General features: G+C 34.1%; 1 protein-coding gene and 1 pseudogene across 1 annotated transcript; one reads left to right on the top strand and one right to left on the bottom strand.

Moving 5' to 3' along the window:
* Positions 1-32: 32 nt before the first annotated feature.
* Positions 33-14,635, bottom strand: LOC136039660 (enolase-like; annotated as a pseudogene).
* A 4,559-nt stretch (positions 14,636-19,194) lies between these two features.
* Positions 19,195-24,443, top strand: LOC136039659 (uncharacterized). Its single transcript, XM_065723561.1, has 2 exons — positions 19,195-20,209; positions 24,319-24,443. The coding sequence occupies exons 1-2, from the start codon at positions 19,195-19,197 to the stop codon at positions 24,441-24,443; spliced, it is 1,140 nt and encodes a 379-aa protein (XP_065579633.1).
* The last annotated feature ends 359 nt before the right edge of the window (positions 24,444-24,802 follow it).

Here is a 24,802-nt window from a genome sequence, read left to right as displayed (position 1 = left end):
TAAAGCACGCAGAAAGCCGATTAAACTAAGCACATTATTCAGACATTTTATTTCATCGAGAAAACAATCAACGCAGAGAGAGAAATTGGCAGACTTTTGAAAGAGCCTTAGAAATCAAATTGACTATTTCAGAAAACAGACACTTAATCACATCTTACAACACTTTCATGAATTTAAAGTGGATGACGGAAGTTTTTGCCAGAATACTTGGCGTCACTCCCAAGCTCTTCTTCAGTGCGAAGAATTTGATTGTATTTTGCAAGACGCTCTGAACGACATGGAGCCCCAGTTTTGATCTAAAATAGGCAAAATATTATAATTTCTTTAAAGATCATATTCCTTATTAAAAAAAAAATAATCAGAGACTGCTTCATGCAATTTCATTTTCGTTTATTATAATCGAAATTTTGGGAGGAAATAATTTTCATTACACTTTTATAAGAAAGAGAAAGAACAAGAAAATATAACAAGTAGAGATTGTGAGAGAGAGAGGGAGAGAGAGAGAGAGAAGAAAACAGCAGCTCAGACACACAAGCACAGACAGAGATTGTGTGAGAGAGAAAGGGAGGGAGAGAGAGAGAAGCAAACAGCAGCTCAGACACACAGGCACAGACAGAGATTGTGAGAGGGAGAGAGAGAGAGAGAGAGAGAGGGAGAGAACACAAATCAGCAGCTGTTTCACAAAACGTACTTTCGAAAAAAGCTTCGTTTGAGTAAAATCTACGTTTAACAATCTTCAATTATACCAGAGGCTCATAGAGATTGATGAATTGAAGAAACTGAAGTTGATTATTTCCTTCTTCAAAATAACAAAATTAATATTCATGTTTAAGTGGCTGGCCTACTGGCTTCACATTTTTTAAAATTGAAGTACCAAGGACAGTAAAAATAAAATTTGATTAAATTGGTCAAGTGGAAACTTAAACAACAATACACACCATAAAAAAACAGGGACTCTAATTTTTAATGAATGACCTCCGTACGGAGTTATGCAAATTTTTTTTAGTAGCGGGTGGCATACTTAAAAAGATAAACGTGGGTGAAAAACCAACAAAAACAAGCTAAATATATAAGACACGCAATAACGTAAGAAGGTATATTTATCTTTGAATTTCAACAGATGTCTAGTGTTTGAGAACAAAAAAAAAGCGTTGTCAAAATTCAAATGATTAGTTTTTCTTATTCAGTTCCATGGTTCAACGTGGTATAACGAAAACAAAATGTGGTACTCCCCTAAAAACTACAGAATTTATGAACAGCCGAACGAAAAATGTTCTCATTTTGTATTGTATAATATTGTATTATACAAGTATTGCTATATCATACAATTATATAATATCGATCAATAAGGACAGCTAAAGCTAAAGGGATTGGCACTAAATTCATCATGGGTGAAAACAACCTTCGTTTTCTTTCAAAAACCTGGACCATGAAATGAGACAGGACCCAAAATTTACCAGTGTTATAAATCGTGATTCGTTGGAAGAAAAGGGAGTATTTGTCCCGCCACCTGAACAATTGACAAATCTACAACCACGACCATCATGTATGACTAAACAAATAAAGGCTGCTAAAGCAAAGGGCATTGGCAAGTTGCCTGAAGTAATGAAAATCTAAAAGAAGAAGAAGGAAAAATGGAGTTAGAAGATAAGCGACGGCGGGAATCAAAACGTGTCAAATTGAAAATAACATCGGTGAGAATTAAAAAGATGATTCTTTGGAACCACCACCTGAACTGTGAAACATGATAAGACCAAGAAAACGGCCCTAACTAATTAAATTCACAACGGGTGAAAATCAATGACCGAGACCATCAATTTCGACAAGACCAGTACGGGCAGCCAAAGCAAGAGGCATTAAAAAATTGTCTGAAGCAATCAAAATCCAAAATAAAAGAAGAAAGACAAATATGACTAGAAGATATGCAACAGCGACTATCAAAACGTGTCAAAAAATGAAAAATGAAGAGCTAAGACACGAGCGGTTAGAAGACATGCAAAAACGAGAGTTAAAGCGTGTCAAAAATGAAAATGAAGAGGAAAAAAGGGGCGGTTAGAAGACATGATACACCGAAATATTCTGGCCTACAATAATCATCTAGATATTTATGCGTGAACAAGGGTATATGCGGTTAAAAGAAAAGCGACAGTAAGAATTACAAGCAATCATAAGAAAGTGAATATCAGAACGTGTCAAAAATGGAGTGAAAACACAAATTGTGCACTTAGAAGACAGGCAAAAGCAAAAATTAGACCGAGTCAAAAATACAAATGCAGAACAAAAAAAATATTACGATATAAGAACAACGCTATCACAATATTCAACACCAACAAAATCTGGCTCAAAACCCAGTACAAATCTACAAAGATGCCATAAGCAACGCAGCTCTTTATTTCAAGTCATTGGGACCCTGCAACGTTCTATGTATTTCCTGGCGAGCCCTCTATTTTCCCTAGTAAGGAGTAGTAAACAAATCTGAATCATTTGCATTTTGTTACATTAAACAAGAATCAATATACACAGGCTTACCATTTGCCGAGTGCCGGGTCCCGTATCGAAATCGATTACACAGTTTTTCTTTGTTTTTTTTCCTTAACTGGTATATTGACATTTCTGGCCATTAAAAATGATCTTAAAAGGTCACAACTCTAAGAAAGAATTTGTACTTTTCCCATATTGGTTGAATCTAACCTCTGCTGACGCCAAGACATCAAGAAGAGGCTCACATTGTCTGCGGTTACAAGATAAATGATTTATCATATAGCCCATGCCCCTTGACTCTCTGGATGTAGATCCCTCTCCCCCAATAAAAATGCTAGAGCAACACCTCAGCTTCAAACACTTTAATTTCTAACGACCCTGACTCCTTGAGCAGTAACAATAAAGTACAAATATGAGAAAATATATTCTAACGAAAAAAAAAAACAAAAAACAATAAAATTAAAAAAATTCTTTTAAAAAAGAAGAACATGCACATATTTTAGCCGTAGACGTCCTCATACCAAAAAGAACAAAAAAAGTCAACGAAATAAAAGGACCAACCTAAAAAAAAAGAAGAAAGGAGTTACTGTTCGTCTGAGAAGGGGAATCTTCAATTTGAATTTTCATTTTTTGTAATAATCAGTTTTCAGTTTGTCTTTTCATTCGTTTCATCGACTTTTCATTTGTTTTGCACTGAAGACTACTGAGTAGAGATATCGGCTTTTCCTAATGTATACGACTTGCCACATTTTTCTTGCTGTCCTGCACATTCTCGAATTGTCATACCAAGCCAGTAAGGTGTTATAATTTATTTACAACAAAACTATTACCATCTCCAACCTCAGATCTCTGGTTATAAGCTGTTGGTCTAAATCGAATGACAAACTTACCTGTCCAGTGCTGAGCCCAACAACCAAATCAGCAGTAAACGAATCCTCAGTTTCACCTGATCTGTGTGATACCATGGTACCTCATCCGTTAGCTTTTGCCAATTTATGAGCCCGAATGGATTCTCTGACCGAACCAATTTGGTTCACTTTCAAAAGGAGGCAGTCGCCCACTTTCTTATCAATTCCAGTCTAAATACGTATGGGATTGGTTACAGTCAAGTCGTCAGCAACAATCTAAAATGAAAAATGAGACAATTTGGAATAATCAACTTGGTTATAAGATTATTAAGCCCTTTCCCTTTACTATCTACTATTTACCTCCTGAGCAATGTAGAACAACCGAAAATTGAAAGAATCAACTCTATAAAAAAACTATTTCGACCTACCTATAAAGCCCCCCCCCCAAAAAAAAAAGAAAGATTTATACGGTTTGGACAGGTCAAAGACACATTATCATCAATAATCAAGAATAAAAATGAACTGACTTATCTAAATATAAGGCTTTTAAATAGCTTCTAAGGCAATACGGTCTTTTTCCTGGTTTATTTAATATTCTCCTCTCCAAAGCAAAAGGGCCGTAAACCAAAAAAAGAAAATTAAGTTGTTTTTTCACGATGCAAAACAATTAAGTTCGCTTTAAAGTATATTGAATACTCACTATCACATTATTAAGTATTTTTTTTAGGCGGGTAAAAAGACAAGACATAACTTAAGAACGTAACATAAAGACACACTGTGCTAAGTATAATAATGCATTTAACAGAAATTATTTTTCTGTCTTTTTTGGCGGGGGAGGGGATAACATTCAAAAACTACAAAAAGGTAAATTATACAAAAAACAGCACACATTTCAAGTTGAAGCCCAGTCAAAATGCATATTGCTAGTAAGATAATCTATATTCGTAATTATGTTTTTACTCAAACACTTCAACTTTTAGAAAACATTAAGTAAACCTACTATAGCGCCTTTATCCCTAGCTATGTAAATTGTTATGAGAAGTGCACCTCTCCCCCCTTTTTTTACGCACTTAAACAGCTTTAATGGTAAAGACAAACGCTTCTCGGGAGAACCCTCACAAAAGCTTTAAAGTTTCCAATACGGTCCATTCAAATTCACAGAAACCGGGCTGAAGTTTACTTTAGGACCGGACCTGCAACTGACCAGGATAGTTTACTGAAACCAGGATAAAATCAGTGATAAGCCACAGCTCCCTCCATAAAATAAAATTTTTGTACCAATGTGTAAAAAATCTACCAGAGTTTGTTGAATCAATACTCAGCAGCATATAATCATTCCACAAAAAAAAGTTTCTTTCTTTTCCTATTGCAAATTTGAGAAACAAATGTGATGCTATTGAAACCCTGTCTTCTAAAATTAGAGTATCTAGTATCAGTATCTAGAGGGGGTTACCGGGTTTGAACCCCCCCCCCCTTGAAATTCAGTTTGATCCGTAAAAACGCAATAAACATGCATACAAACAAATTTTGATGCATTTTTCTTAAGATCTTGCAATCTCCTCACCCCCAAAGAAAATCTTGAATACGCCCTTGGATGCACCCCTTCCCTTATACCTACTTGAATGTTAGCATGTTCCAATGATAGAACATATGTTAATGTTATTGGATGTTCTAATGCTTTCATTTTTAGATGTAGAGCATCCTTGAACTTAAAGTGCCCCCCCCCCCCCTTATAAGTACATAAGACATTTTGAATTGTAGAGGTAAAGTCTTCTCAGAAGCACTGAGTCTCCACACAAAAAGCTTCAAAGTTTCTAATGCGTTACATTCAAATTAAACAGACAGAGCTGATGGTTACCTTAGGACCGGGCTAGTTTACTGGAGCCGGGCTAAAACGAGTGACGAGCCCCAGCTCCCTTCGCAAAACAAGATTTTGGCGCCCATGTGTAACTCTACCAGAATTTGGAGAACCAAGTAGTTATACAAAGTTTCATTTTTTTTTCTGTTTAAAAGAGTAAAAAGATATATGTTTCTGAAACACCGTCTACGAAAACCACGACACGTGCCTGTGAAAATTTATTTATTTTCGGAACTGTGGCGTCCTTGCATTTAATCTCCACCCAAGGCCGTATCTCCCGGCGGGGAGGTTACCGGGATTTACCCCACCCTGAGTTTTGTCCAACTCGTAAAAACGTATCAAAATACAAATTTTTGATGTGCTTTTTAAAGATTTTATAACCCCCTCACCCGAACGAAAATCCTGGATACGCTCTTGGCAGCACCCCATCCCTTATGCTTACTTGAATGTTAGCAGTAGCTGCGAAACTGTTCCAGCCATTCCAATCATCTTGGTCAAATAGATCTTCAATTGATGTAACAGGGAACTCCTTAATAAATTCGTGATACAAGTTAACAAGTTCTTGTCCAGACAGCCAAGCAGTGTTGTCGGAATTCGGGTTTTTGAAGTCCAAATGATATTTACCCTCTCTGTAGAACTCAGAGGCGGCAACGTCTATTCCAATTTCAACCTTACCAGTGTAGCCAGCTTTTTCAATGGCAGTTACAATAAGAGACAAACCTATACAGACATACATGGTAAAAATCTTGTTCAAAGATTGCATACGAGTAGATGATATGAAAGCGCCTATTTCATGGTTGAAAATAAAAATAAAAAGCAGCCCAATACTAGTTTTCCGACTTTGTCACATCAAGACATTTTACCATCTACATTTTATAAAGCCTCTACATTGACATGAAAAGCGTTTTTTTAAAATTAATAATATAATTTACAGCACAATAATATACATTATAATTAGAATATTTTTTTAATAATATGATTTAAAATCATATATATATTAGAAATAAACAACGAAAAAACTCTGAATCAAACTAGTTTTTCAATTTTATCACATACAGAAATTTTACCAGTTAAGTATCAACATTGACATGACAAGTGTGTTTTTTTTTTGTTTTTTTTTTTTTTGTCTTTCTTACCTGAAAGCCTTCAGCGTAGAATCCGGAATCAGGTGGAGCAAGTTTCATTTTCTATCAATTTGAAAATAATCATTTCATTCTAATGTACCAATATTTTCAAAATATCCTGGTCTAAATTTAATTCTTTTTAATTTTTTTCCAATGTATTCAGAGATCTACACTTTCTTTCTTTCATCCCTTTTTTGTAGAGTTAGCTGTGTAGATTTCTTTATAATTGATTCCAATGCCACACTATCGTGCAAATTAGTTCCTATTAATCTCTTTTCCTTATCATCATCAGAGGTTTTACAAATTTCATTATCAGTTCCTCTTTGTGTTGAATAAAAGGCTATATTTTAACCTTTTTTATTATTAGTTCCTTTTAAACCTTACGTTAGAGATTACAAGAGTTCTTTCCCATTGTTTTTTAAATATAAACAGGATGCATTTACAAGCTTAATACCTGCTATATATAAGGATTGATGCCTGCTAGCTATTTTTTTACCTCACCATCGTGACGCGCTGCACAAAACTCGTTATTAGCCCTCCTTCAAGCCGAGGAGGATTCAGAAGCTAGTTAATCTCTTTTAAAAGAGATATTGTTCAAACATAAATAAAGCATAACATAAATTTATATTGAAATGTATTATAGTATTAACCATGGTCCTCAAAGTTTCACTAATATTAAATATCTCATCATATTATGTAAGGATATATGGAAGTGAATTACTATCTTAACCGAGGTCCATAAAGCATTACTGCTATTAAATATACATCAACCCATGGACAAATTAAGCCCATTATGACCCTGTTACCCTCACAATTATCGTGGGTTACACTATCTTCCACGATCAGAGTTAGAATTCGTGAGCATAAATTAAAAATTGGTTTCCTTTTAAAAAACATGAAATTTATTGTTATCATTTGCTGTAAGATAAGATGGTATTGTAGAAATGTTGCAGTTATTGATGATGGTGAGGAAAGAGGGTGACTTCAAAACACATCTACAAGTGGCATTTAATTTGTCTATGATCAATTCTTTGTTATTCTTTCCAGGATCTGGTATTACTGAAAACTTACCATCCTTATTGTTCAAAATGTTTGGCGCAAATCCACCTTCATCACCAACAGCGATGGCATCAAGGCCGAAGTGGCTCTTGATCACGCTTTTCAAATGATGGTAAATCTCACTGCCCATTCTCATAGCTTCAGAAAATGAACCCGCCCCTAAAAAGGAAAGCTTCATTACAATATTATTATTAATAATATTATATAATATTATATTACAAAATACAAAAATATTATAAAAGTGGCACAGATTACTTCATAAATAATAATTAAAAATCAAAGCGTGAACCTAAGATACGTTTTTCTTCTATTCTTCTTTTGTTAAATTAGTATCAAACAGTTCGTGGTAACGAACTGTAGTAAGGAGCGACCCGGCTCAATAGTAACCAAAACTCTAAAGAATTAAATTTTGATATCAATAGCTACATCAAAAGAATCGCATTTTAATGCTGATTTTAAATATACAAGTTTCATCAAGTTTAATCCTACCCATCAAAAGTTACGAGCCTGATAAAATTTGCCTTATTTCTGAAAATAGGGGAAAACACCCCTTAAAAGTCGTAGGATCTTAACGAAAATGACACCATCAGATTCAGCGTATCAGAGAACCCTACTGTAGAAGTTTCAAGCTCCTATCTACAAAAATGTGGAATTTTGTATTTTTTGCCAGAAGACAAGTCACGGGTGCGTGTTTATTTGTTTGTTTTTTTTTTTTTTTTTTTGTTTTTTTTTTTCCCAGGGGTCATCGTATCGACCAAGTGGTCCTAGAATGTCGCAAGAGGGCTCATTCTAACGGAAGTGAAAAGTTCTAGTGCCCTATTTAAGTGACCATAAAATTTGGAGGGCATCTAGGCCCCCTCCCACACTCATTTTTTTCCCAAAGTCAACGGATCAAAATTTTGAAATAGCCATTTTGTTCAGCATAGTCGAAAACAATAATAACTATGTCTTTGGGGATGACTTACTCCCCCACAATCCCTGGGGGAGGGGCTGTAAGTTACAAACTTTGACCAGTGTTTACATATAGTAATGGTTATTGGGAAGTGTACAGACGTTTTCAGGGGGATTTTATTTTATTTGGAGGTGGGGCTGAGGAGAGGGGTTTATGTTGGAGGATCTTTCCTTGGAGGAATCTGTCATGGGGGAAGAAAAATTCAATGAAAAGGGCGTAGGATTCTCTAGAATTACTATAAGAAAACAATGAAAAATAAACATGAAAACGTTTTTTCAAATGAAAGGAAGAAGTAGCATTGAAACTTAAAACGAACAGAGATTATTACGCATATGAGGGGTTCTAAAAATACTTTAGCATAAAGAGCGAGGTATTTAGGAGGAGATAAATACCTTGCTCTTTAGGCTAAAGTATTTTTAGTAATTTCAACTATTTATTCTACGGCCTTTCTGATTCAGGGGTCATTCTTAAAGAATTGGGACAAAACTTACGATTTAGTGTAAAGAGCGAGGTATTAACGAGGGTACAAACCCCCTCGTATACATAATAAAAATATAAGGTTATGAAAGTTTGTCACGTAAGTTAATTCTTAAGTTACCCATACTTTTTACTAATAAGAACGTTCGTTAAAATTAAAAGTTCTAGTTGCCTTTTTAAGTAGCCGAAAAATTACAGGACAACTAGGCCTCCTTCCTCACCCCTTATTTTTCAAAATCATCTGATCAAAACTAAGAGAAAGCCATTTAGCCAAAAAAGGAATTAATATGCAAATTTCATTTTAATAATTTATGTGCGGAGAGCCAAAACCAAACATGCATTAATTCAAAAACGTTCAGAAATTAAATAAAAAAAAACTAATTTTTTTAGCTGAAAGTAAGGAGCGACATTAAAACTTAAAACGAACAGAAATTACTCCGTATATGAAATGGGTTGTTCCCTCCACAATCCCTCGCTCTTTACGCTAAAGTTTGACTTTTTGCCACAATTCTACTTTTTAAAAAATTAAAAGCTTTAGCGTAAAGAGCGAGGGATTGTGGAGGGGACAACCCATTTCATATACGGAGTAATTTTTGTTCGTTTTAAGTTTTAATGTTGCTCCTTACTTTCAGCTAAAAAAATTAGTTTTTTTTATTTAATCTTCTTTTGAATCACTTCTTTCTTCCTTCTATCTCCTTCACCTTCTTTCTTGTATTTACACTATTGACTCCTATTTTCCTAAGAGTTTTAGTAAGCAATGATCCTATTTCCGCCCTGAGTAAACAGAGTTACTATATTTTCATCTATATCACTTTATATTTTACCATTATTTCATTTATGTTACTTCACACATAATAATTATTAGAAGTCAAATTTTGAAGCTTAATGAAGCTCAATTTAAGTCAAAATTTGAAGCTTAATTAAACAAAAATGAGAAGAAAGAGAAGGGACATTGGCAATTTGAAGATAAGCAGTTTGCAGAGGGGTAGAGTATTTTCTAGTTAATTTACCAGGACGCGCTGAATTTTTTAGTTGTACATTTGACCCTACAAATAAAAATTATCTTAAGAGTCTTCACAAACACATTCAAAGCGCTTTTCTGCGATTGGAATAGAAAATTGGCATAAATATTATACAAAAAATGAGAAGAAACAGAACTTTTTTTTTATCAACACAATATGAATTCACGCAAAAAAGGGAGAGAGGATAAGCAGTTCGTAGAAGGGGTGGGGTATTTTCTAGTAAATTTATCAGGAAGCACTGATTTTTTTTTTAGCTTTATATTTGACCACATACATAAAAGTAATCTTAAAAACCTTCACAAAGACATTAAAAGTGCTTTTTTTGCAACTGGAACAGGAAATTGGCGTAGATATTAAACAAAATGAGAAGAAACAGAATTTTTTTTATTGTACATTAGACCAAATCTATAAAGTAATCTTAAAAATTTTCTCAAACACATTAAAAGCATTTTTCTGCAATCGGAACAGAAAAATGGCATAAATATCGAACAATTAAGAGAAGAATAAGAGATTTTTTTTATCAAGACAAGATGAATTCATACCAAAAAGGAGGAGAGGATAAGCAGTTTGTAGGAGGGGTAGGGTATTTTGTGGCAAATTTATCAGGAAGTAGTTAAATTTTCTTTTTTAGTTGCATATTTGATCATGTCCATAATGTAGTGTATTTGAACTTGCATTCGATGGTAATTTTTGTTTTTATTTGTACTTGATAAAAACAAATTCGTTTCGATGACATTTCTATCTTTTCGAATAGTAGAAAATATTTTTAGTAGTCAACTTAGCCATGTCTATAAAGCAATGTACTTAAAAACACTGTTATGTACATTTTGTATCAAAAAATATTTTAAGCAACTTTTTAATTAATTAACATCCCCTAATTAAATAAATTTGTACATTTTTAAGTACATTAAGTACATTTGTGCTTTTGTTAGGTACATATATAGCTAAAAACATTATTCATAATAAAAGACCAAAAAGCAAAACGAATTCTTTGGAATAATTAAAAATGAAAATTAGGAACAATGTATTTGCATTCTGCTTAAAATGTCTCCATATCTTGACAAAAAGTGACATACAAACATACTGCAAGAAAAATTTTACGATAATCTTATTGATCAGTATTCAGAAGTATAATTACAAAAAGAAGTACATACTAAAGTGCATTTGTACTTTTGTTAAGTACATTTTTACCTAAAAAAAAATACGATTATTCTATTGATTAGTATTTCAAGGTTTAATTACAAGTTTAAGAACTAGATCAAACAGTTCGTGGTAATAAATTGAACAGTACATGATAATGAACCATAAGTAAAGAGCCAGCCATGCCAGAAGTAGCTAAAACTGTTAAAAAAAAAATTAAAAATAGTATGTACATCCATTGGTTAAATTTGTATAGTCAAAAATATTCTACTTAGATAGTTACGATAAGAAAAATGTTTATTTAGTTAAAAAATAGAGTTCAAAGGAGTTTAGAAGTTGAAAAAAGTAGCTAAAACTGAAAAAATGAAGTTTGAAAATAAGAAGGACATCAAAAGAATCTCTCTTTAATGCTCATTCCAAACATGTAAAAATTTAATTAGTTAAAACATATTCTATTTATTGAGTTATGATAAAAAATGACTAAAAATAAATATTTACATCTATATATATAAAAATAAGTTGTCTGTGGATCTGTGGATCTGTGGATCAGGTGACGATCCACAAAAAAGGTAAAAAACTAAAAACTAAAAAAAAAACTGAAAAAACTAAAAAAAGGCAAAAACTACAAAAAAACTAAAAACTAATAAAAAAAATAAAAAAGCTAAAAAACTAAAAAAACAAAAAACTAAAAAACTAAAAAAACTAAAAACTAAAAAAAAAACTTAAAAAAAGGAAAAAACTGAAAAATAGAAGAGAAAAAGAAAACTAATAAAATTAAGAATAAAATAAAAAAAAATAAAAAAGATAAAAACTAATAAAAAAAGTAAAAAGAAAAAACGAAAAAAACTAAAAAAGCTAAAAAAAAAGGTAAAAACCAATAAAAAACTAAAAAGAAAAAAAGGAAAAAAAACTAAAAAAACTAAAAACTAAAAAAAAAAACTTAAAATGGATCTGCGGATCTGTGGATCAGGTGACGATCCACAAAAAAGGTAAAAAACTAAAAACTAAAAAAAAAACTGAAAAAACTAAAAAAAGGCAAAAACTACAAAAAAACTAAAAACTAATAAAAAAAATAAAAAAGCTAAAAAACTAAAAAAACTAAAAAAACTAAAAAACTAAAAAAACTAAAAACTAAAAAAAAACTTAAAAAAGGAAAAAACTGAAAAATAGAAGAGAAAAAGAAAACTAATAAAATTAAGAATAAAATAAAAAAAAATAAAAAAGATAAAAACTAAAAAAAAAAGTAAAAAGAAAAAACGAAAAAAACTAAAAAAGCTAAAAAAAAGGTAAAAACCAATAAAAAACTAAAAAGAAAAAAAGGAAAAAAAAAACTAAAAAAACTAAAAACTAAAAAAAAAACTTAAAAAAAAGGAAAAAACTGAAAAATAGAAGAGAAAAAGAAAACTAATAAAATTAAGAATAAAAATAAAAAAAAATAAAAAAGATAAAAACTAAAAAAAAGTAAAAAGAAAAAACGAAAAAAACTAAAAAAGCTAAAAAAAAGGTAAAAACCAATAAAAAACTAAAAAGAAAAAAAGGAAAAAAACTAAAAAAAATTTTCATCTAAAAAACTAAAAAAAACTAAAAAAGGTAAAAACTAAAAGAACTAAAAAAGAAAAAAAAATAAAAAAAGGAAAAAAACTGAAAAATAAAGGAGAAAAAGAAAACTAAAAAAATATAAATAAAAATAAAAAAACTAAAAAGATAAGAACTTCAAAAAAAAACTAAAAAGAAAAAAGAAAAAAACTAAAAAAACCTAAAAAAAGGTCAAAACCAATAAAAAAAAACTAAAAGGGGAACACTGGGACACAAATGACGACCGGAATACTGGGAATATAAATGACGACCGGGACACAGGGAATGTTCAATTAGCAATCACCATCAACAAATCTCAAGGGCAATCATTAGAATCATGAGGTATAGATCTGAATATGGATTGTTTTTCCCATGGACAATTATATGTTGCATGTTCAAGAGTCGGTAAACCTGACAATCTAAATAAATGAAGACACTCAAAGAGAAAGCGACCGGGACAAAAGGAATGTTCGATTAGCAATCAACAAAGCACCGGGACACAGGGAGTATAAATGACGACGACCGGGACACAGGGACATAACTACAAAGGGGACGCCGGGGTGCACAGGGGGATATATAAATGACGATGGCGACTCAGGGAATGGTCGATTAGCAATCACCATCAACAAAGCTCAAGGGCAATCATTAGAATCATGAGGTATAGATCTGAATACGGATTGTTTTCCCATGGACCATTATATGTTGCATGTTCAAGAGTCGGTAAACCTGACAATCTATTTATGTGCACAGACAATGGGACAGCAAAGAATGTTGTATATTCGCAAGTTTTACGTAGTTAAAAACATATATATATATATATATATATATATATATATATATATATATATATATATATATATATATATATATATATATATATATATATATATATATACATATATATATATATATATATATATATATATATATATATATATATATATATATATATATATATATATATATATATATATATATATATATATATATATATATATATATATATATATTCACAGGTGGGACATAGGGACACAACTACAATGGCGCGTAACTAATATGGCGCGTAACGACTTACGCGCGCGGGGGGGCTTGGGGGGGCGCGAAGCGCCCCCACCAACTAGATGTTGGGGTGGCGCGAAGCGCCACCCCAACAGCTAGTATATATATATATATCTATCTATCTATATTCACAGGTGGGAAATAGGGACACAACTACAATGGCGCGTAGTTGGACCATTATATGTTGCATGTTCAAGAGTCGGTAAACCTGACAATCTATTTATGTGCACAGACAATGGGACAGCAAAGAATGTTGTATATTCGCAAGTTTTACGTAGTTAAAAACATATATATATATATATATATATATATATATATATATATATATATATATACATATATATATATATATATATATATATATATATATATATATATATATATATATATATATATATATATCTATATTCACAGGTGGGACATAGGGACACAACTACAATGGCGCGTAACTAATATGGCGCGTAACGACTTACGCGCGCGGGGGGGCTTGGGGGGGGCGCGAAGCGCCCCCACCAACTAGATGTTGGGGTGGCGCGAAGCGCCACCCCAACAGCTAGTAATTAATAAAAATATAAAATTTAGTTTAAAGGAGTTTTCATACCCCCTAATAAAAAAGTAAAATTTCGTTCTTTCCACGTGACTGGGAATCAGACCAAACCAGCGTTTGTTAAAGGTCCCATTTGATTTGATTAAGGACAACTAGACCCGGTACCTCACCAATTTAGACCCCAGGTTCCATTGCAGCCAAATCTATCCCGCCGAGTCAAAATCTGAAGGCATCCACGAAATTTTGAGGAAATAACCCGAACTCATAAAAATGACTGATTTCTAATAATAAATCTCATCAATGAATTGTATTACAAGGCTGAGAACGTTATATCTGATTGGAATTTGTATCACACATTAATTTTGTAACAAATTTTTAGAGGAAGGTGGGCACATTGTAACATTTTGAATAGAACATTACGAGAAGATATAGTACCGCATGATTGAAGTATTATACCCTCCTCTTTCTTATATCCTCCCCGAAGTACAACCATGAGGACTACTAGAATCAAACTGGTATTCAAATTTGAGCCGATTGACATTGAAATGTGTCATATCCTCTTTTGCACTATTTCTGAAATTAACAAAGAAGATTCGTTAACGGATTCCCTTGTTGAATTGTATTTGGATAAATTCAATTATTGCACAAACCAGTCAATTCACCCTGACAAAATGGGACATTCAGTTTATTGTCACCCACGCAATGGATGTTACAGCTTTCTTCGTGCTCTACGAGCATTGGCGCCATATCTTCCTGTTCTAGCAAACTTTGTTAGAATCTTGTACAAGGCAATAGAAAGATGTAGACTCATTAGAGATGTGAAAACAATTAGGAGCAAAGTTAGTATTGCACAATTAAGATCCATACTAGAAGCTGCAATTTCAAAACTGAGGATGAAAAACTTTACAATGTTTCTGGAGCCTATGCGTCCTCGGGTATCTACAGAATAATCGGAAATTATGAATATCTTTGGGAAAAATCTTATGAAAGTAGCTGAAATAAGAGACGAATTCCCATCAGTTCCTTGTGATTGTTGCGAACAGTTAAAACTGCCAAATGAGGTAAAAGTTCTTGGCTCTTTTTCGAAGCGAAAGGGCTTTGATTATATGACCCAAATTCTTCAAGAAGAGACTTATAAGTATATACCTAAAGAAGAGAGAGATGATCTCCAAATGTCAATTGATTGGATGGATTACTTATTAGAAACATTCAAGCTGTGTGAATATTGTGCAGGAAAAATGCTCTCAAATAAAGAAAATGTACGTTCTGTTGGAAATAACCTTAACGTCCAAGCGACTCCAGATTTCATCAAGAATGTGAATAAATTTGAACTGGCAATGATAAGATTTGTCATGCCATGTCTAACTGTTGTTAGACTTGGACAAGTCATGGGATCAAAGAGACCTGCAAACGAAATGACAGAGGCTCTTAAAGGAAGAATTGTATATCTACCTGTAGATGTTCAAGCAAATGCGGATGTACAACCAGACAAGTTGCTCAACATTGACAGCTTTGTGATACTTGTCAACGGTCAACCAACCTATAATAAGAATGTTTGGACAGCACTTATTGATTTAAGGAAAATACACAAAGCACCAATTTGGTTGAAAAAAAAAACAACATGGTGTACAGGAACATCAAAGCGTACACACTAGATGAGTTGCAAGAGATTCTTGAGAGTCGTTTATTAGAAAAAGAAAAGGGACAAGAGAAAACTTATGAAATACCAGAGGGAGCAATATTAGAAAAACTTACAAATGATGCCAAATCACACTTAGTAGAGCATTTCTCTATACAACCACTAGACTCGTCAGTACCGAAAGACTTTATAGATGACTTCAAGAACAATAAAAACATTCAAAATGACCAATTTCAATTGAGAAGATTACATGGTTTAGGGGAGGATCTCTTTCAAGAGGAATTGGACATCAAAGCATTTCCAAATCTCTTCCCTGATGGCCAAAACCATATGAGGGACATGGCCCGTCAGTTTTCGATGCGAAATGCAGACTACATCAAAGGGCGTCTTCTTAGTAGACATCCGCAGTTCCGTTTAGATAAAAACTATCTATTTCACAACTTTCAACATCAATAGTTGTCTTACTTTTGTAACAGTGTAGCACATATGATTAGGACTGTCAGGCCCAATTAAAATGCAAAAGATTTTCTGGATCGAGTTCGACACAGAGACGGTGAAATGGAAACGTCAATTTTTTCAGTCCAGTCAAAAGTGAGAGGATCTCGACAATATTTTCATGCTTTGGCGGGAAAAGTCAAGTCTATGATAGAGCAAGAAGGGCCACCAATGTTATTTATTACAGCCTCTTGTGCAGAATGGTATTCTCCTGAATTCATAACATTTACTTGACATCAACAGTCATGTGGTTGGTGTCGATAAGATGACACCAGCTGAATTAACAGCAATGGACCCTGTGTCTGTGGCTATACATTTTCATAAAAAATGGAGGCCCATATTCAACAACCTTATCTGTGCAAAGTTGAATCCTGTCTTTGGTAAAATCAAGGATTACTTTTGGCGAATTGAATACCAAACTAGAGGTGCTCCACATGTGCATTGCATTCTCTGGGTATAAGATGCACCAGTCATTGGAAAATCATCACTGGATGAAGTTACAAGGTACATTGATAGCATTATCACATACCAATTTTCTGATAAACTATTGAGTCCAACCCTGCACAAACTCGTTGTCGATCACCAGATGCACCGCAGCAACAAATACTGCCAACGGAAATTCAAAAGAAATTCAGGAAAATGGATTAGTTATTGCAGATTCGGCTTTCCTCGCCCTTCTAAAACACAAACTGAAGTCCATGATGTGATTGATTGTTTGGCTCATGGGACAAACCGCCAAAAACCAAGAAAGAGGATCTATGACATTGCTCGTACAGATAAGGAGAGGTACATCAATGACTACAATCCCTCATTGTTATTGACCAATTTGTCAAATGTAGATGTTCAATATATTGGCCATATCGGCTCCAAGTTGCCATACTATATAACAGACTACATGACAAAAGGTGAGAAGTCAGAAATTGATGAGATGTGGTAAGAAGTGAATAATGCGTACAAAGGTCTGGGCCCACAAGCAATGTCTTTTCTATTAAACTCAGTTAAAACGCGTCAAGTTGGAGCTGTAGAGGCGGCACATAGGCTTCTTGGCACAAAATTGTGCAGTTTCTCAAGACAATTCAGATTTGTGGATTTATCGAAGTTGACAGAACTAAAAAGGACACTTAAACCATTCAAGGAATTGGAAGTAATTGCAAGTAAGGATCCCCAAAGCTCGGATCTGTATGTTGCCCACTGGGTAGCTGATGTTTATCCAAATAGGCCAGAGCATATGGAACACATGAGTCTATATGAGCTGTTGTCTTGGCATGAACGCCAACGACGGGGCAATGATGAAAAATTGTTACTGCAAACAGGTTCGTTTTTTTTAAGACGACGCACTCAAAAACCATATATGATACAGCACAAAAAGGCCAATCCTTTGGAATCCGACGAGAAGAAAGAACAGTACTACGGTATGCTGTTGAAATTGTTCAAGCCATGGAGAAATGAACGCGATATTCTGGTTCGTGACTTCAACAACTTTGAAACATATTGCATTGAAAGTGAAAAATATCCAGCCATGGTAGCCTATCTTGAGAAACTGGTAAATAAAACCACATGCGATGCCGAATTTGAGACAAGAGTACGCCAGCGAGCCACGGAAATTCAAGTTACTGAAATGAATGACTTAACTGATGGGCAACATGAAATTGATGATCCAAATAACGCCATACAAGGAGAGATTATTGATAGAGCAGCTAATGCTATGGAAGATTTAGTCAATGTGAATAGACAGCTACTGGACAGCTACTTTGTTTTCTTTGGAGATTTTCTCCAATTGAGGCCTGTGTCGGCAAATCCACTGTTTATTCCTCTTACTCATCTAGAAATCCGAAATAGACTTGGATCCATGGGATCCTTTAATCTATGGCATGAATTTTAGTATGATGAGCTGACAATCAACATGAGGCAAAAAAATGACAAGCCATATGCGAATACACCTGCAAACATAAGGCTTGGAAATTGTGAAGAACATCATCTCCAGTGTCTTTCTACACGGAAATTTGGATGCATGTTGCGAGCCACCTCAGAAGAAATTACCAAATTATATTGTCATTTGTGTAAGGAAGGGATAGTGCTGGTTATTTTGATGCCCACAAACGACGACTGTAGGTTAATAAACAACACACTGCTAAAGGAATCGAGCTCGAAATATGTTACACTGACTGCCATTGATTGTCTTTCTTCGGTGGTCAGAAATAAAAGAATTGAAGAAGAAGCAGCAAAAAGCGTTTCAAGCTTTGCAGATGACTGCAATCGAACAGCTGGTGCATTAACAACATTGGTACTATCAATTGGTGCACGAGTAATGCTTCAAAGAAACATTGTAGTGGATAAAGGCTTAGTAAACGGATCCATGGGCTACGTCAAAGAGTTTAAAACTATACCATCTGGTGAAATAGTTAGTGTTTTGGTACAATTTGATGGTCAAGATCAGTTGACAAGCATAGGCCATGCTACAGTTCGATTTGAAGCGCTCAAAGAGGTTTATTATACTAGAAAACAGTTTCCATTGCAACTAGCATTTGCAATTACTATTTACAAGTCTCAAGGAATGTGCTATCGTCGATGCAGGAAGTCGTTGCTTTGGACCAGGGATGATTTATGTTGCATTATCCAGAGTTACCACTAGCGCAGGGCTGCATCTTGTGGAACTTGATCCAAGTAAAATTATTGCTGACATGGAAGCAATCTCAGAGTATAATCGTCTTAGGAGTAGTATTAGACCTGACCTTCCATTATTGAGAATCATCCAAACACCCACAACTAATTTGAATGAGGACGTCGTGGAAATAGGTAGCATAGGAGATGTTTATCCGAAAAGAAAGAAAAAAGTCGAACATGCAATCATTTGAAAAGGGGGAAAAAAGTCAGCAATAGAAGATTCGTTTCCAAATAAGACGAAAAGCCGAAAAACAATGTCTATAACAAATGAAGTAAGATCAAACGCTACGATATTGCCAACGAAAGGTGATAGCGTTATCCTAGGTTTTGAAGGCAACAAGAAAAGATCCAACCAAAAGCAGCTCTACCAAAGGGGTATTGGTACAGGAAGAAAAGGTTTCCAAAACAGAGATGGTGTTTCATGCTATGCAAACTCTGCAGTTCAGTGCGTTTTCAGCTTACACAGAATACTTTTTGATATGCTGCAGAATTCACAAGGCAACGTTACAGCTGAAATTTTACGTCTAGCAGTGTCGTCCCTTGACAAGATAGAGTCAACAGTCCAGCTAAGATCATTGCTGCCGACTGTGTATGGGTTTGCTGAGGACGAACAGCAGTCACTCTGCGAGTTTTGGGAAGCTTTGTTTAGAAGTATGTATGAAGAAAACTCGGAAACAAGCACAACAACTGCCCTCAGTTCTCTTAGTAGACTATTTCAGTTCAAGAATCATAAATTTTTGGCTTGTCACCGCTGTAACTGGAGCCAAATAGATGATAATATGACAAATGGAAAAGTGTGCTATTTTCAAGTTCCAGGAGTTCTGAATGCCGATGCACCCGCTCATGAAGAGGTTATTCAGACATCGGACATTCAATTTAGGGAAGTTTTAAGTCCATATCCTGTTGGAAAATTTTGCCCAAATGAACATCAACTAACATCACACACAGTTATTACTGAAATGGTGCAGTTTCTTGCGATTAACTTGGACAGGAGTGCAATGGCACATAAAATTACGAGAAGAATAATTGGTTTTGAGCCAGATCACATTTTGTTGGAAAGCACAATGAGTGAGGTCATATCAGACGTTAGCTACAATGATATCGTCGTATCTTTGGAGCGATATAGAGCTATTGCCGTCGTTGTTCATACAGGTATTAATTTCAACTCTGGTCACTATTACGTTTACAGGCGAATGTTGGAAGGCACATGGTGTCTCTGCGATGATTCAAATGTGAAATCGATGGGAAAGCAAACAATGGACTGTTCAGGTATGACTTTTGCTGTTCTTCAAAGATGTAGCTAATCTTTTATTGTCTATGTTTTAATTTAAATTATACATAAATGAAATATAACATAAGGGATAATATTTTAAAGTGATTTTAACTTGTTTTTTTTCAAGTTTGGAATTAAAGTACACTTAAGTGAATTCTAGCTTTTGATATAAATATTAACATCTCAGAAACATTTACCTGCTTCTGGTCTCTCTCTAGATACTTCATAGAAAATTATTATTTTTTAAATCAGTAGGGATTTTATATTGATTTTTAAGACAATGTGGTAGTATAAACTAAAGACTGAAGTGACATTTGTATATGAATGAACTTTACATTGGTTTATATGTTTTTAACTACGTATAACTTGTGAACATACAACATTTTTTGCTGTCCCATTGTCTGTGCATATAAATAGATTGTCAGGTTTACCGACTCTTGAACGTGCAACATATAATGGTCCATGGGAAAACAATCCGTATTCAGATCTATACCTCATGATTCTAATGATTGCCCTTAAGCTTTGTTGATGGTGATTGCTAATCGACCATTCCCTGTGTTGCCGTCGTCATTTATATATCCCCCTGGGCCACCCAGCGTCCCCTTTGTAGTTGTGTCCCTGTGTCCCGGTCGTCATTTGTGTCCCGGTTTCCCAGTCTGTGATTTCTCTTTGAGTGTCCCGGGCGTCATATGTATTCCTTGTGTCCCGGTGTCCCGGTCGACATTTATATCCCCCTGTGCCCCCCACGTCCCCGTTGTAGTTGTGTCTCTGTGTCCCGGTCGTCATTTATATTCCCTGTGTCCCGGTCGGCATTTGTATCCCGTCGCTTTGTTGATGGTGATTGCTAATCGAACATTCCTTTTGTCCCGGTCGCTTTCTCTTTGAGTGTCGTCATTTATATTCCCTATGTGCCGGTTTCCTGGTCGTCATTTGTGCCCCGATTTCCCGGTCTGTAATTTCGTCAGTTGAAAACATGACGTCAGTCGACACACAAACATGGCGTCACCCGACAGTCAGACCCACACACACACAGACAACTTATTTTTATATAGATATATATATATATATATATATATATATATATATATATATATATATATATATATATATATATATATATATATATATATATATATATATATATATATATATATATATATATATATATATATATATATATATATATATATATATATATATATATATATATATATATATATATATATATATATATATATATAGTATATATATATATATATATATATATATATATATATATATATATATATATATATATATATATGTTTTTTTCTTTTTTAGTTTTTTTATTGTTTTTTTTAGTTTTTACCTTTTTTTAGTTTTTTACCTTTGTTTTTAGTTTTTTTCCTTTTTAGTTTTTTTGCAGTTTATACTTTTTTTTATTTTTTTTTAGTTTTTAGTTTTTTACCTGATTTTTAGCTTTTTCAGTATTCTTAGTTTTTTTTTAGTTATTTTTTGTAGTTTTTACCTTTTTTTAGTTTTTTTCTTCACAAGCATGACGTCACTCTTCAGTCATTTTACAATTAAACATTTTTCCATCCACGATCTTCTTACAATTAAGAATTTGTCTAAGAACGATTTTCTTAAATACTTTTAATGATCTCATCGTCATAACGAACATGACGACAACTAACTTCATTACGACATGACGATATGATGACATGAAGTAACTCGAAAGTTGTGTGTCTGTTGCCCTTGTAGGTTCTTCAGTCATTTTACGATTAAATATTTTTCCGTCCACGATCTCCTTACAATTAAAAATTTGTCTTTCAACGATTTTCTTAAATACTTTTAATGACGTCATCGTCATAACAAACATGACGACAACTAACTTCATGACAACATGATGACATGATGACATGACGTCACTCGACAGACAGACATAACACACAAACAACTTATTATATATATATATATATATATATATATATATATATATATATATATATATATATATATATATATATATATATATATATATATATATATGTATATATCCACATATCCAATGAGTTACAAGCCTTTTCCCAGTAATGGGTTAAATTCCATGGTGACGCAGAACAGCATCGTGGGAGGATCTTCTATAGGAGGACAACTGTGCCAGGATTTTAAAGAAAGGCGCCTCTCGAGGAAAATTATAGCCTAGTAAACAACACCGTATTTGCACAGGATTTTCATTAATGGGTAATTCTTCTATGCTTAATCTTTTTGTACGGTCGATTTTAGAATGAAAACCCTCTTCCTAGCTAATTTATCTACTATGGGCTATTTCCCCGCAGTAATATGATATTTGTAGGCATGAATATATAATGAGTCTGACGCAATAGGCTTGGGAATGTCTGTTCAAGATTTCAACCCTTGTTGATAGAAGAGTATCGCCAAGTACTGACAACTTTGCTGTGACCAAGATGAGCCCAGGATTGCACAAATCTTCCATTCATACTGGAATCCATCCAAATGACCTCTCGCTGTCTGCTTCTAAGCCGGCTTAAGCGCTTTGGTGTAGAATTGAAGAGATATAATGATCCCCTTCCTTCACTGGTATACGAGATCATTGCTTTTCCTTAGACCAAAATAATTTCATTGATTTAAAGGACATAAGAAATTGGAAATTGGAATGTTACGATGTTAAAAAGTGATTATCGTATTGACATATTGAAAGACGAATTTAGATGATTCGAACTAGATTTGTTAGGAGTCTCAGAAACTCATATCCCAGGGGTAGGAAGCATGAAATAAGGTGATACAGAATTTGTTGACTAAGGCAGGATGGATGGGTTACATAGACAGGTAGTAGGGCTCAAGATGAATAAGGAAGCGGATAAGTCTTGCTTTTGGCTGCGAAAATATTGATAATAGAATACTAGTTGCTCATTTTACGACTAAGAAGTCTGTGGTATCAGGTACAGTAGTATGTACCCTGTTGAACCGACTGACAGAGATGCTAGTGACCCAAATGAATAGTACTTATAGTTGCAGGAGCAAATAAACAGGGTTCCAGGTAAATATATGATGCCTTTTCTGGGAAACTTTAACGGCCAGGTCGGTAGAAATATGGATAGATGATATCCTTGCCAAGGTAAATTTGGTGTAGGAAAAGAAAATATTAATAGCTCAACTCCGCTTGTAATCATACAGCCAGTCCCAAGCCTGAAAAAGGAAGAGGGTTTGATGGCAGACTAGCAGCCTGAACCTGGAAAAAAGATTTCCCATAGAACCATCTATTTTTGAGAGCCAACATGATACTGATAATATAACCTGCTGACGACTGTGGACTGCCCCTGAACACCATGAAAACGAATTTGGACCGCCCTGGACCCAATTTTTGAAAGCGAATTGTTGAAAGTATAACAGTTCAAAATAGAGATGAAACCTTTAAATTCACAGTGAACAGATATAATTTTTTTTTAACTGGATATTTCGAACACATATACAGTGTTCATCATCAGCAGTAAAACTAAAAGACATCAATAAAAAAAAATAATACCTAATAAACTAATTACTCATAGTTTATTGCTCTGATTTTTTCAATGCAAAAGTTTAAGTGTAATCTTCCCTTCTTCCTTCAAACTCTTTAACTCGTTCTTAAACTTCTTTGCGTACGAGTCTGTTGGGTCATAACAAAGTTTTTTGTACGTTTTTTCATCTTTCAGTAAAACGTTTAATTTTGAATCGTAGTCCTCGGTGTCCATTACCACTAAAGTGTTACCTTTGTCTGCTTTTGTAATAATAATAGATGCATCCCTTCTTAAATTATTAAGAATCACTATGTCTCTGATAGAATTGTTAGGGATTTCTGGTTTTAAAGCAAACTCTGACAGGGTTTTAACTGTAGAAGCTTTACTAGGCTAACATCTTTGATTAGGACGGGGTTTCTATGTAAAGATATTTCTATTGAAGAGATAATTTCTTATACTGGGACTTTATTGGTTTTAAAGCTAAATTTTGGACTTTTTTCTAATACAGGCTTTTCTTGTAACGTTAAGGTCCTTGATGAAAAATTAATTACACCTGGTCCAAGAGTTATCTACGTCGAGCAAATTGTTTAATGAAACTTGGCTTTTAGAATGTGATGACCATGACCCAATTTTCAAAACAGAACAAGTTGTTAATGAGATGGACAGATATGACCTAAAAATCCTTGCTCTGTCGGAAGTCCGTTGGACAGGTGTAGACAGTCAAACCCTATAAGAGGGATTCACAATCATGCACAGTGGCATCGAAAAAGATAAGCAGGTGTTGCCATAATTCTTTCCAAATCTGCGTCCAGAGCTCTAACTAAATGGACACCCATAAATAAGAGGATCATCGAGGCACGGTTCACAGGTCGACAAGCCAAACCTAAAGCACTAGCATGCTACGCACCAACTAACGACGCAGATGACACCACAAAAGACAGTTTTTGCAATACTCTACAAGCAGTCGCCGAAGATATCCCCTTGCATGATCTTGTCTGCTTTGTTGGTGACTTCCGTGCCAAAGTGGGGAGCGACAAGTCCTAATATCCTGAAGACCTTGTCAACCTGGGCCTCGGTGAAGTCAATAAGAAT

This window comes from Artemia franciscana, chromosome 19, assembly GCF_032884065.1.
Source record: "Artemia franciscana chromosome 19, ASM3288406v1, whole genome shotgun sequence".
NCBI lineage: Eukaryota > Metazoa > Arthropoda > Branchiopoda > Anostraca > Artemiidae > Artemia > Artemia franciscana.
Note: the sequence above shows the minus strand (reverse complement) of the source record. Positions and strands in the feature narration are given on the sequence as shown.